This window comes from Mobula birostris, chromosome 6 (assembly GCF_030028105.1).
Source record: "Mobula birostris isolate sMobBir1 chromosome 6, sMobBir1.hap1, whole genome shotgun sequence".
Taxonomy (NCBI): Eukaryota; Metazoa; Chordata; class Chondrichthyes; order Myliobatiformes; family Myliobatidae; genus Mobula; species Mobula birostris.
This window is the reverse complement of record NC_092375.1, coordinates 113,508,705-113,523,789: the sequence shown is the minus strand read 5'-3', so window position 1 is coordinate 113,523,789 and position 15,085 is coordinate 113,508,705. Positions and strand designations below refer to the sequence as shown.

The 15,085-nt window shown below is 45.0% G+C and overlaps 1 protein-coding gene across 3 annotated transcripts in view; it reads right to left on the bottom strand.

Moving 5' to 3' along the window:
* Positions 1 to 2,439: 2,439 nt before the first annotated feature.
* obsl1a (obscurin like cytoskeletal adaptor 1a) overlaps positions 2,440 to 15,085 on the bottom strand; it is a 149,151-nt gene continuing 136,505 nt past the window's right edge. For 2 of the 3 annotated variants that reach the window (XM_072261041.1, XM_072261043.1), the window contains exons 30-33: positions 13,918 to 14,022; positions 9,390 to 9,656; positions 7,882 to 8,151; positions 2,440 to 3,651 (exon numbers count right to left, since the gene is read on the bottom strand). In XM_072261041.1, the coding sequence (XP_072117142.1) occupies positions 3,644 to 3,651; positions 7,882 to 8,151; positions 9,390 to 9,656; positions 13,918 to 14,022 (650 nt within the window). In that variant the 3' untranslated portion in view covers positions 2,440 to 3,643. Of the gene's footprint in view, positions 3,652 to 7,881; positions 8,152 to 9,389; positions 9,657 to 13,917; positions 14,023 to 15,085 lie in introns of those variants that run through there. The other variant, XM_072261044.1, reaches the window with a different exon arrangement.

The following is a 15,085-nucleotide window of genomic DNA, read 5'->3' as shown; positions in this document are numbered from 1 at the left end:
CTCTGGCACTGTAGAGCATTGTGCTACCCACTACATCACAGTGCTGCTGTTGAGTTGTCAATGTTTCAAGTCCTGTTGCAGTGGTTTGGACTCAACATCAATAATTCCTTCTTCACCCTTCCTGCGATGCATTAGTAGGGAGGGATGGAGCTGCTGGTATACAGGCAGATGCAGTGTATAATGAGACTGCAAGGAAGGACAGGCAGATGATAGGTTAAAATTTCAGTCAATGGCTTGTGTTGAAGTGTAACACAGAGCAAAATTGAAAAGGGTGTGATGAATGTAGAACTAAAGATGTTATATTTGAATACACATAGTATACAAAGTAAGGTAGATGATCTTGTGCAGTTAGAAATTGGCAGGTATGATGGAGCAGATCAATGGGTGGAATGGCCTAATTCTGCTCCTACCTCTTACTGTCTTTCCAGTGCTCATCCAGATACCTAAAGGTTGAGAGGGTCTCAGTGTCCACCACCCTGGCAGGCAGTGTGTTCCAGATTCCAAACATCCTCAGAATTAAATGGGCGTCCTGGGAATTCAACAGGAGAAGGGGAGTAGAACTTATAATAAATACTTCACAGAAGACCATAGGACATAGGACCAGAATCGGACCATTGGGCCCATCGAGTCTACTCTGCCATTCAATCATGGCTGATTTATTATGCCTCTCAATCCCATTCTCCTGCCTTCTCCCCATAACCTTTTAACATCCTGTCTAAAAACCTATCGACCTGCACCTTAAGTATAGCCAATGACTTGGCCTTCACAGCCAACCATAGCAATAAATACCACAAACTGCTTTCAAAAAGTAGTGGTGTGTGGGTTTGGGAGACCTAGACTTTATATGCTGACGTGGATTATGTGAGCTAGATCCCTCGGTTCAAGCATACATTGGCCCCGGATAGTTCTGACACGATTGAAAGGTCCAACAAACAATAAACAGACTGTTTCCTGCTTGTTGGACCTTGGGGTCCAAGTTAATAGCTCCCTGAAAGTGACTACATAGGGTGGATAAGGCATATGGCATGCTACCTTTTCTTAGTCAAGGCCTTGAGTTTAAAATTCAGAAAGTTATATTGCAGGTTTATAAAACTTTATCTAAGCTACATCTGCAGTATTGCATGCAGTTCAGGTCACCCCATTATAGGAAGGGTGAGATGATGCAGAAGAGATCTACCAGGATGCTGCCTGGATTAGGGGTTGGACAAACTTGGGTTGTTTTCTCTGGAGCAGTGGAGGCTGAGGGGAGATCTGATAGAGGTTGATAAGATTATCAAAAGCATAGATAGAGTAGAAAGACAGTATCTTTTTTCCCTGGGTTGAAATGTCTAATATCAGAGGGCATGCCCTTAAGGTGAGAGGTGCAAGTTTACTTTTTACACAGAGAGTGGTGGAATGCGCCGCCTGGGGTGATGGTAGAGGTTTATATGTTAGAGACTTTTAAGTGACATTTAAATAGATTCATGAATGTGAGGAAAATGGAAGGATATGGACATTGTGAAGGAAGAAGGGATTCATTTAGTTGGCCGTTTGATTCCTAATTTAATTGGTTCAGCATAACGAGAAATGAAGAGCCTTTTCCTGTGCTTTACTGTTCCATGTTCAATGAGTGCCATTGGGTGGGAGGGAAGAGAATGGTGTCCTTAGTCCAAAGAGGTGGGAGAGGAAGTCTCACTACAAGTACCAAAGTGATGAACGCTCTCGTATCTGAGAATGAAAGCGTTAATGAGATTCACTTTCTAACTGCAAATTCCCACAAGATGAATCTCAGGATGACATACGTGTTTTGATAATCGATTTACTCCTGAGACTTTGTATGAGGACTGTTTGATGGCTATGGGCCTGTACTTGCTGGAGTTTAAAAGAATGAGGGGGGATTTGATTGAAACCTACTGAATATTGAAAGGACTAGATAGAGTGGATGTGGAAAGAATGTTTCCAATAGTAGGAGACGAACCTCAGAATACAAGGGGTGATTGATAGGTTCGTGGCCTAAGGTAGGAGGAGTCAATTTTAGAAAACCTAGCACATTTATTTTTCCTACATTTACACACTTAGTCCAGCGGTCATGGAGCATACGGATCCCTTCTTTGTAGAAGTCGGCATCTTGGACCTCCAGAAATGGTCCACAGCAGGGGTGATTGATAGGTTCGAGGCCTAAAGTAGAAGGAGAAACTTCAAACTTTCTGCATTTTCACTCTAGTTGAACTGCATGTGCATGTAACGAGAGCTGTATAAGTCATCTCCTTCTACCTTAGGCCATGAACTTATCAATCACCCCTGCGGTGGACCACTTCTACAAAGAAGGGATCCGTATTCTCCATAACTGCTGGACTAAGTGTGTAATCGTAGGATGGGACTATGTTGAAAAATAAATGTGCTAGGTTTCCTAAAATTGACTCCTTCTACCTTAGGCCATGAACCTATCAATCACCCCTTGTAAAAGGGTTTCTCTTCAGAACAGCGATTAGAAGTAATTTCTTTAGCCAGAGGGTAGTGAATCTGTGGAATTCATTGCCATAGATGGCTGTCGAGGCCAAGTCATTGGATATATTTAAAGCGGAGATTGATAGACACTTGACTCATAAGGGTGTTAAAGGGTACGGGGAGAAGACAGGAGAATGGCATTGAGGGGGATAATAAAAAATGAAGTGGGAATCTGGAGTGTGATTGGTGGAAAACATAAAAGACTGAAGAAAAAAGGATCTGATAGGAGAGGACAGTTGCCATGGGAAAAAGAGAATGAGGATGGGCATCAGAGAGGTGATGAACAGGTGAAAAGAAGAGAAGTCAGAGGGGAACCAGAATGGGGAATGGAAAGCAAGAGAAGGGGAGGCAGGAAAAATTACTGGAAGTTAGAAAAGAACCATATTTATGCTGTCAGGTTGGCGGCTACTCAAACAGAATATGAGGTGTTGCTCCTCTAACCCAAGTTTGGCATGGTAGTAGAGGAGGCATGGACCAATATGATGGAATGAGAGAGGGGTGTAGAATTGAAATGGGTGGCCAATGGGAAACTGCTTATTGTGGCAGATGGAGCAAAGGTGCTCAACGAAGTAGTGCCCCCAATCTCCAATGGGTCTCAGCAAACTAGACAAGGCTGCACTGGGAGCACAGTACCCTCATTTGAACACTGTGGCACCAAGTACCAACACTTTTGAATAGTTTCTTGGAAGTTTCATCACCCAGGTACCCAACTTTCCAACACCCCTGCCACTGATCCCTGGACATGCCGATCCTTGCCACTCTGGCCAATCAGAAAGCAAACCAACTCTTCACATCCAATCAAAGAATGTTTACCTCCTCACTTTCAGTACTTTGCAATTTAATAAACACCTTCAAAGGAAATGAAAACAACACTCAATGCTTTCCAGTTCTCTTAATCTTCTTCCTGCGTTGAATTCACCACAGTATCCTCAGAGGTGAATTCCCAGAGATTCCATGCTGGAGGGTCGCCAGGCCCTTTATCCAGCAGGCCATGGCTACTCTGTGGAAACAGGTGACCCAAGATGTCGTCCAGATGTCAAGTCAACAGCAAAGCCTAACCTGGCATGACAGAGGGAGAGGAGTCCATCCACAAGGTCCAATGATGAGCTGCAGCCAGTGCATGTGTGGGGGTTCCCCAGGTGGCCAACAACACCCTCTATTCAGCTGAAAACAGACAGAAAGAGAACTCAGTGAGGGCGGACAAGGAGACACAGGAAACTGCAGATGCTGGAATCTGGAGTAACGCACACAAACCAAGAGGAACTCAGTGGGCCAGGCACCATATACAGGGGATATGGACAGATGCCATTTCATATCAAGACCTTTCATTGGGACTGAAACATGGAGGGAAATGGCCAGTATACAGTGGTGTAAGAAAGAGGTAGAGGTGGAGCAAGAGCTGGCTGGTGATAGATGGGTCCAAGTAAGAGGGTTGATGGGCAGATGAGGGGTAGGAGAGTGAAAACAAAAGCTTGCAGGCGATAGGACAGATGAGGGAGTGGGAGGGGGAAGAGTAGGAATGATGCCAGAAGATGGGAGGTGAACAATAGAGGCACTTCAGCCCACAATGTTGTGCCAACTTTTTCACCTACTTTAAGATCAATCTAACCCCTCCCTCCTACAGAGCCCTCCAATTGTCTTTCATCCATGTGCCTATCCAGGAGTCTCTTATGAGAGGTGATTGATAAGTTCGTGGCCTAATGTAGAAGGAGTCAATTTTAGAAAACCTAGCACATTTATTGTTCAACATAGTCCCCTCCTACATTTACACACTTAGTCCAGCGGTCATGGAGCATATGGATCCCTTCTTTGTAGAAGTTGGTGTCTTGGACCTCCAGAAGTGGTCCACAGCAGAGGTGATTGATGTTCCTGGCCTAAGGTAGAAGGAGATGAGTTATACAGCTCTTGTTACATGCACGCGCAGTTCAACTCAGTGAAAATGCAGAAAGTTTGAAGTAATAACTCATGTCCTTCTACCTTAGGTCATGAACTTATCAATCACCCCTGCCATGGAGGTCCAAGACACTGACTTCTACAAAGAAGAGATCTGTATGCTCCACGACCGCTGGACTAAGTGTGTAAATGTAGGAGGGGACTATGTTGAACAATAAATGTGCTAGGTTTTCTAAAATTGACTCCTTGTACCTTAGGCCACGAACTTACCAATCACCCTCCGTAATTGTCCCTTAAATGTATTTGCCTCTACCACCAGCCTTTGAAATGTTCCATGTACTTACTGCACTAAGTATTCTACCTCTGACATTTCCCCCCTCCCCACTATACTTTCCTCCAATCACCTTTAAATTACCTGAAGTCCAACAGGTGACGTCAGGAGGGAGAAACCATGAGCCAGTGCTCATCAGGGGATCAGAGGTAGAGAGGGTCAGCAACTTCAAATTCTGCTGTGTTATCGCTTCAGAGGACCCAGCAATTACAAAGAAAGCACGGCAGCACCTCTATCTACTTCCTTAAGAGTTTGCAAAGATTCTGCATGACATCTAAAACTTTGACAAACTTCTGTAGACGTATAGTGGAGAGTATATTGACTGGATGCATCACAGCCTGGTATGGAAATAATGAAGCTGAAGAACAGAAAGACCTACGAAAATGTACATTGCAGTACAATCCAACACGGGTAAAGCCCACACCACCATTGAGCACATCTATGTGGAATGCTGTTACAGGAAACCAGCATCCATCACCTGGGAACCCAGTCTAACCCCACCACCACCCATATCATGTTCTCTTCTTGCTGTTGCCATCAAGAAGGTGGTGTGGGAGCCTCAGGTCTCTCACCACCACGTTCAGGAACTGTTACGACCCCTCAACCATCAAGCTCTTGAACTAGTGGGGATAACTTTACTCAGTTTCACTTGCCCTGTCACTGAACTGTTCCAAAAACCTATGGATTCACTTTCAAGGACTCTTTGTTTCATGTTTTCAATATTTATTGCTTATTTATTATTACCTTTTTTCTTTTGTGTTTGCACAGCTTGTTGTCTTTCGCACATTGGCTGTTTGTTGGGTGCGGTCTTTGATTCTAGTATGGTTTGTAAATTTACTGAGTATGCCCACAAAAAACAATCTCAAGGTTGCATATAGACATATATGCACTTTGATAATAAATTTACTTTGAATTAAGCCCCACACTCAAACCGAATGGAGCAATCCCTCAATTTCAGCCAGTGTTCAGAGGCTAGAGCTTAGGGCTCTTACTCACCGGGGCACAGTGACTGAAACAGAACACGGAACAGAGAACAGTTCAGCACAGTACAGTACAGCCCCTTCAGGCCACAATGTTGTGACAACCTTTCAACTTACTCCAAGATCCAATCTAACACTTGCCTCCCACACAGTTCTCCTTCAAAGAGTGACTGAAATAAAGAGTAAAAGGGTTTTGAAGGGAAACGTGGTGACGAAAGTTAGACAGAACAGGAACAACCTCGGAGAGGCTTTAGACTCCATGTAGGGAATCCATTTTTACAAAAAAAAACAATGGATTTCAATATTAATAGAGAAGTCATATTTCAGGAAAAGTCTCCTGGGTTGGAAGAGGGAGCTTTGATGCTTCGCAATAGGAGACTGAGGAGCATTGTAGACGCCCGCTGGAGCTGGATCTACAGTGCCCAGACAGCACCAGCAGGGACTGCCAGACTCCGCACACTGAGAGAGCCAGGAGCCAGCTGGAGTCTTTGCTTACCTCTGACACCTGCTGGTGGCACTGGGCACAGCACGATTTGCCGCTGCAAATTGCTTTAAATGTAAGGGATTTTTACAACTGCCAAGCAAAGTTATTCCTACTGAGCTGAGCTGTAATTATAAACAAATCACCAAAATTTGACTGGTGTCTAGCTCACCTGCTGGGATGACTTTACTGATTCTTTTTTTCCTCTCTCTCTCTCTCTCCTCCACTCCAGAATTCAGAATTTCCTGGTGGCTATTTTAATTTCTATCCCTTTTCCTGTTCCAACATATCAGTCCGTGGCCTTCTCCTGCCACAATGAGACCACTCTCAGAGTGGAGAAACAACATCTTATATTCTGTCTACATAGTCTCCAATCTGATGGCACGAACCTAGAATTCTTCTGGTAATTTTTCCCCCTCTCCTTCAATTGCCAACTCTGCTCTCTTATCCCTTCTCATCACATGCCTATCATATCCCCCATCCTACCCAGTACCCCTTCTTCTCTCCTTTTCTCCCATGGTTCACTCTCCCCTTCTATCAGATTTCTTCTCCTCCAGCCCTTTGTCTTTTCCACCCATCACTCCCAGTGACTTACTTCATCCACCCTCCCCCACCCACACCTCTAGCTTGTCCTCGTTCCCCTCCTCCCACTTTTTCATTCTGGTTTCTTCCTCCTTGCTTTCCAGTCCTGATGAAGGATCTTGGCCTGAAACGTTTTCCGTTCCATAGATGCTGCCTGACATGTTGAGTTCCTCCAGTATTTTGTGTGTGTTGATCTCTCTCTCCATCTGTCTTGATCCCTCTCCCCCCTCCCCCTCTGTCTCTTTCATATCTGTCTGTCTCTCTAAACTCTTGTCTATCTCTGTGCCCTAACTTTTCTCTCTCTCTTTCTCTCTCTCTCTCTCTCACTTTGTTTTCCACTGCCAACAGATTTCTGAACACTTCTCCACTATTTTACACTCTTTTGGATATATATACACACACACACACACACACATATATACTTTAAAACTATTCCTTAGTGCAAGTTAGTAATTTTTTCACATACTGTACTAATGTCACAAAACAACAAGTTTCACAACATAATTCTGTGATTTTAAACTTGATTCTGACACTGAACAGGCGGGGAACAAAGGTGTGCATGCAGTTGGGATTAGTGTAAATGGCTTCATGGTTAGCACAGACACAGTGGGCTGAAGGGCCTGTTGCTATGTTGTATTATGAATTACTGGTCAGAATTATGTTGAGTGAGCTGGGATTTTTCTCTTTGGAGCAAAGGAGGATGAGTGGTGACTTCAGAGAGGTGCACAAAATGATAGGCGTAGATTGAGTGGACAGTCAAGGACTTTTTCCCAGGGTGGAAATGGCTAATATAAGGGGACATAATTTTAAGGTGATTGGTGGAAAGTGTTGGGAGGCGGGAGAAACGATGTCAGAGGTAGGTTTATTTAACGAAGAGTGGCAGTTACTTGGAAGCATTGCCGGGGTGGTGGTAGAGTCAGATACATTAGGGACATTTATCCATGTTTGGTAGAAAAATGGAGTGAAAGGTTAGATTGATCTTAGAGTAGATTAAAGGATTGGCAGGACATCGTGTGCTGAATGGCCTGTACTGTGCTGAACTGTTCCGTGTTGTATGTTTGAAGAAAACAATGTGACATACTAAAGAGGCAGTGTGCACGGTGTGTTCAGCTCCAGCTGACGTTTACCTTTGACGGTGAGCCGGGCACTGGACCGCGCCTTTCCCGCGGTGAACTTGACCAGCCCGCTCATCTCGGGGGAAGTCTGGCTGAGGATGAGCCTCTGGACGGTGCCGCGATTCTCCAGCCGCACCTCCTTCCCATTCTGAAGGAGCTGGCCGCTGAGGGTCCACTGCGGTGGTCTGATCACAGGCACCGACACCTCGCACTCCATCTCCGCTCTCCCCGGAGCCCTCACCTCCACATCCTCCAGGTCCTTCACCATCAAGATGGCTTGTTCTGGCGCAAGAGTTAACATAGAACTCATTCACCACTCTCTGCGTAAAAAAACCTTAACTCTGACATCCCCCCCGTACTTCCCTCCAATCACCTTAAAATTACGCCACCTTGTATTAGCCACTTCCACCCTGGGGAAAAGTCACTGGCTCTCCATTCGATCTATGCCTCTTATTGTCTTGTACACCTTTATCAGTCACCTCTCATCCTCCTTCGCTTGCTCAATCTATCAGGGTCATTCCAAGTGGCTGACCACATCACCCCCAATTATATAGTATAAAATCATAGTTGAGTTGATTGTCACATACGTAAGTACCAATACCTCGCTGAAAATCAACACTGGTGTGCCTCAGGGATGCAGCCTAGCCTACTGCTCTACTCTCTCTGAATTCATGACTGTGTGGCGAAGTACAACTCAAATGCCATCTATAAATTTGCCGGTGACACCACTATTATTGGCAAAATCTCAGATGGTGACGAGGAGGTGACAACTACCTTGCATCAGGAAGACCAAGGAATTGATTGTGGACTTCTGGTTGGGAAGTTGGGACCAACTTAGAAGGCCAGCTCTTTCATGCAGAGGGGAGTAGGTACATGGATTTGAACTGCCAGAGGAAATGGTTGAGGCAGGTACAATAAAAACATTTAAAGGACACTGGGACTGCTATATGGACAGAAAATTCACAGATCGATAGAGTGTTACTTCTAGGAAGTGAAGGTATTTGTGGTTTGGAGAATCAAGCACTCGAGGGCATTGATTTAAGGTGAGCAGGCAGAGATTTAATAGAAACCTGAGGAACAACTTTTTCATCAGAGGGTGGTCAATATGTGGAATGATCTGCCAGAGGAAATGGTTGACATATATGGATAAGAAAGATTTAGAAGGGGTCCATAGACCCCTTGCTAAATAGTGTTGGTACGAGGCATAAAAAAGTTTGGGAGCCCTCTAGTTTATAGGGATATGGGCCAAAAACAACTAGTTTAGATGACAATCTTGGTCAGCATGAAGCAGTTGGGCCGAAGGGCCCATTTTCAGCAGATTGGCTCTATGACTCTAATTCTATGCCAATTCTCCAGTTAATTTTGTTTCCATCAACTCCCTAACCAGCTCTAATTCTGCTCCCATCCCTTATGACCCTTATAAAAGATGCTGTTCCATAAGACAGGAGCAGAATTAGGCCACTTTGCCCATTGAACCTGCTCCAAGCACAAGAAGGGGCAAAAGGACCTTACCGACGTACCTTCCACCAGGACCTTGGCAGACGAGATGTCATCGAAGGCGTCACAGGTGTAGGTATCCTCATCCTCAAAGCTGACATTGTGGATGACCAGCTTACGGTAGCAGTCCTCACTGCAGATCTCGTACTTGTCTGTCGGCTGGAGTTCCTCGTCACCACGGTACCAGCGCACTCTGGCCCGGGGCTTGGACACTTTGCACTCCAGAATGACCTTGTGCTTCTCCAGCGCAGTCTTGTCCCGCAGCGGTTTCACAATCTTAATTGGCAGCTCTGGGGAGGAGGCAGAGACACTAAGCCTATGAAAGGATGTGCTGGCATTGAAGAGGGTCCAGAAAATGTTCCAAGAATGATCCTAGGAACTTAAGAGTTAAGTATGAGGAGCATTTGATGGTTCTAGGCCTCTACTGCCTGGAGTTTAGAAGAATGAGGAGAGATCTCATAGAAACCTACCAAATATTGAAAGACCTAAACTGAGAGGACATGGAGAGGATATTTCCAAATGTGGGGAGTCTAGGGCCAGAAGCACAGCTTCAAAATAGAGGGATGTGCCTTTAGAAGAGATGAGGTGGAATTTCTTTAGCCAAAGGCCAGTGAACCTGTGGAATTCATTGTCACCAATGGCTGTGGAGGCCAAGTTGGGTATATTTAAAGCAAAGATTGAAGGGTTCCTGATTAGTCAGGGCATCAAAGGATATGGGGAGAACGGAGTTGATAATAAATCAGCCGCAATGGAATGGTGGAGCAGACTTGATGGGTCAAATGACCCAATTCTACTCCTATGTCTTACGGTCTACTTCATGGGCTGGTGCCCTCCCAAATGCAGGTAACTGTTGTCGCCAATGAACAGGATTCAGAAAACTCACCGATTTGCTTGTGCACAAGGAGAACAGCATGGCCCCTGTCACCATGCTGTCTTGAACACAGAAATGCCATTTTTAAGCAAATATGATATTGACCTTGTGCAAGTTCTAATTACTTATCAATCACCAATCACACTACAGTAATACAAGTATTAGTAGTGAATAGAACCTCAACCTTAAAGGCCAATAATACTTCAGAATGAGTAAAGCAACTGACCACTATTAAATGTCATCCTGTTTGTATCCTTATCTTGCCTTGGCATGCCAAATGGCTCTGATCCCCTGCTGAATGAAGGGAAACTTCAAAGCCTTACTTGCCAGGGTTGACTGCACACTATCTGTAAACCTTTGCTTGCCTGGACATTATGTTAACCCTTACCTTGCTGCAACTTCCACACGACCACCTCTCCCCTCAACTCTGTTTGGACGAGTACCCAGATAGGAAAGGGTCAGTCAGTACAGAGGACAAGGACACCTATGGACATCATACTCAGTAATAAGTATGCCACCTTAGATACCGTTTAAGGGGACGGCCTGCAGGGGACAGCCACAGTAACGGAGTCTGGTGCTGTGGTTCAGAAGTGAAGAGACGTGAAGGGGACTGCAGTCGAGGTAGGAAATTCCATAGTTAGAAGAATAGAGATGAGATTCTGAGGACACAATAGAGACACCCGGATGGCATGTTGCCCCCCAGATGCCAGGGTCAAGGATGTCTTGGATCGGGTCTGTGGCATTCTAAAAGGGGAGGGTGAGCAGCCAGAAGTCTTGGTACCTAATGGTAGCAATGACATGGGTAGACAAGGAGAGGAGGTCCTGAAGAGAGATTTTAGGGAGCTAGGTAGAAAGCTGATAAACAGCTGTGTGGAACGAGCTTCCAGCAGAAGTGGTTGTGGCAGGTTCGATGTTGTCGTTTAAAGTTAAATTGGATAGGTATATGGACAGGAAAGGAATGGAGGGTTATGGGCTGAGTACAGGTCAGTGGGACTAGGTGAGAGTAAGAGTTCGGCATGGACTAGAAGGGCTGAGATGGTTTGTTTCCGTGCTGTAGTTGTTATATGGTTATATAGGGCCGCCAGGGTATTAACCTCTGGGTTAATGAGGTTGATAGATTTTGATTGGTCAGAGCATGAAGGGATATGGGGAGAAGGCAGGAGACTGGGGCTGAGAGGGAAATCGATCAGCTATGATGAAATGATGGGAGCAGACTCGATGGACCAAATGGCCTAATTCTACTCCTATATCTTATGGTTTAGCGAGGTATGGGCTAAATTGGCCAAGTGGGACTAGCTTAGAAAGGAATGCTGGTTGGCATGGAGAAGTTAGGCTGAAGGGACTGTTTTAATGCTGTATGACTCCATGGCACTAAAATGGAATTACACATGGTTATGGATATCTCCCACTATATCTTTAAGCTGCATGTTTTGTTTGGGCCGAGGCTCTTCTTCAGATGTGCTGTTTGTGCCCAGACTGTACACTGGAAGATGCCCCTTCAGAACCCCTTCCCCTTCAAGTACCTCAGGCCTGCAGGTAACCTTTCTTAAACCTTTCCCCCCCTGGAGTCCTCCAGTCCCATCCTGTCTCACACCCGAGTTTACCCTTCCTCCCCCGTCTGGATGCTGGTCTGATGGACATCCAATCCACACTCGGTAACTGGTTTATTACGGTCACATGCACCAAGGTATAACGTAAAGCTTTTGTTTGTATTCCATCCCAAACATAATTACATTGAGATAGTAAAAAAAGCAATAACATAGAACATGGAATAATACAGGCCCTTCAGCCCACAATGTTATGTCAATCTTTTAACCTACTCCAGGATCAATCTATCTCCTCCTTAGCCCATTATTTTTCTTTCATCCATGAGGTTATTTAAGAGTCTCTTAAATGCCTGTAATGTATCTACTTGTACCACTACCCCTGGCAGCACATTCCACACACCCACCACTCTCCGTGTAAAATCCTCCAATCACCTTAAAATTGTGCCCCTGGTATTAGCCAGGAAGTCTCTGTCGACGCAGAATAGTGGAGGAACAGCGGGATCTTGGGGTCTACATCCGTAGGTCCCTCAGAGTTGCCACGCATGTTGATAGGGTTGTTAAGGTGGCATATAATGTGTTGTCTTTCATTAGTGGTGGGAATGAGTTCAAGAGCCATGAGGTAATGAAGCAGCTCTCTAAGATTCTGGCTAGACCACACTTGGAATATTGTGTTCAGTTCTGGTCACCTCATTATAGGAAGCACGTGGAAGCTTTGGAGGGGGTGCAGAGGAGATTTACAAGGAAGTTGCCTGGATTAGAGAGCATATCTAATCTTGGGGTTTTTCCCTTTGGAATGAAGGAGGACTTGATAGATGATAAAGGACTTGACAAGATAATATGAGGCATAGATGGAATGGACAGCCAGGAGATTTTTTCCCCAGGATGGAAATGACTAATACAAGGAGGCATAATTTTAAAGTGATGGGAAAGAAGTATAGAAGGAATGTCAGAGTTAGATTTTTTAAAAAAATATAAACAGTGTGATGGGTGTATGGAATGTGCTGCCGGGGTGGTGGTAGAGGCAGATATAGATACATTAGGTTCACTTAAGCAACTATTTATCGAGAGATACCTTGTGGAACAGGCCCTTCTGGCCCAAAGAGCCACATTGCCCAGCAACCCACCTGCTTACACTTGCCTAATCACAGGTCAATGTACAATGACAAATTAATCCACTAACTCGTATGTCTTTTGACTGTGGGAGGAAAGCAGAGCACCCAGAGGAAACCCATGTGGTTCATGGGGAGAACATACTAACTCCTTACAGATAACGGCAGATTTGAACTCCAAATTCCGAAACACCCCAAGCTGTAAAAGTGTTGCACTAACTCTACATTTGAGACACTCAAGGGATTCTTAGAGAGGCACATGGAAGAAAGAAAAATGGAGGTCTGTGTCGGAAGGAAAGATTAGATCGATTTTAGAGTAGGTTAAAGGGTCAGGAAAACATCGTGGGCCGAAGGGTCTGTACTATGCAATTCCATGTTCTATGTTCTAACTCAGCAGGTCAAGTAGCATCTATGGAGAGGAATAAACTGCCGACATTTTGAGTCAAGTCCCGATGAAGGGCCTAACTTACTGAGCTCCTCCAGTATTTTGTGTGTGTGTTGTTCAAGATTTCCAGCATCTATAGAATCTCTTGTGCTTATAAGGTAAATGGACAGGAAAGGTTTAGAGGGACATGGGCAAATATTAATGACTCGGAGAGACATCTTAGTTGGTGTGGATGAACTGGGTCAAAGGATCTGTTTCCCCGTTGTATGATTCTTTGAAAGACTTTGGTAGAGTAGGAAGAGTGGCAGCCAATTTATAACCCATTAAGCCGACAGCCTGTGATCAGACAATTTGAACTTGTTCGCTGTAAATTGGGGATCACTGCGGAAAACACCCCAAAATCAGCTTTGCAAGGAAGTCCGATGGATGTTTGATGTCCATGTGAATGAGTGGGATAGATGGGATGGGTGGGGTGGAGGGAGAGAGGGAGGGAGCCTTTGTGAAATTTTCTATCCAAAAGTGATGGGAGATTTTGTACTCTGAAGAGTCAGCCCAGATTTTGGGCTCGGGTGTCCGAATTGGGTTTGAACTCAGTGCCTTGGGTTCCTGTCATTGAGTGCCAAGAAACAATGGACTTACCATTAATGTCCAGGTGAGCTGTGGACTCAACGTTCTTAGCCGTGAATCGGATCTCTCCTGCATCCTCAGCCTTCACCTTGCAGATCAGCAAGAAATGTTTGGTCCCTGGATGTTTGGAAAGAGAAAGTTCATCGACCACAACTAAAAAATTAAAGGGTCCAAGTTGACTCTCACCAACTTTAAAATCGATGCACCAAAGAAAGCATCCTATCTGGACGCATCATAGCTTGGCACAGTGACTGCTCTGCCCGCAAGAAACTACAGAGAGCTCTGAAAGCAGCCTCCCCTCCATGGACTCTGTCTACTCTTCTCGCAGCCTCGGTAAACAGTCACAAAATCAATGTCTCCACACACCCCAGACATGCTCTCTTCTCCCCTCTCACATCGGGCAGAAAATACAACAGCCTGAAAGAATGTACAACCAGGCTCAAAGACCCTGGCGTTAGAACAGTTCCCTAGTATGATAAGATGGACTCTTGCCCTCACAATTTACCAGATTATGACCTTGCATCTTATTGTCTACCTCCACTGCAAAATGTAACACTTATTCTGCATTCTGTTGTGTTCTTGCTTGTGCTACCTCAGTGCACTGTGTAACCAACTGATCTGTGCGAGCAGTATACAGGACAAGCTTTTCACTGGACCTTGGTACACGTGACAACAATAAACCAGTTCACCATCAAGCACCTAAATAGGTAAGGCGTAGAAGGATACAGAGGTAGTTCGGGCAAATGTACTTAAAGTGGAGAAGCTTGCTTCCCAGCATCTGGATAGAATCTCTCCTTAGAACCTTCCTAGATTTGAAAGGAACATCCATGTTGAAAGTACCCTGTCCAATGAGTCAGAGTACTACAGCACTGAAACAGGCTCTTTGGCGCATCTAGTCCATGCCGACTTATTACACTGCCTAGTCCTATTGATCTATACCCCTCCCCCATCCATGTACTTATCCAAATTTCTCTTAAATGTTGCGATCAAACCCACATCCACCACTTCTTCTGGTAGCTTGTTCTACACTCGCACCACCCTCTGTGTGAAGAGGTTGCCTCTCAGGACCCTTAAATGTGAGCTACTAATTACAACAGGAGATAGAAAATGCATATCAAAAGGGCAATGTGACAGTAGTCATGGGGATTTCAATATCCAGGTATATTGGAAAAATCAGGCC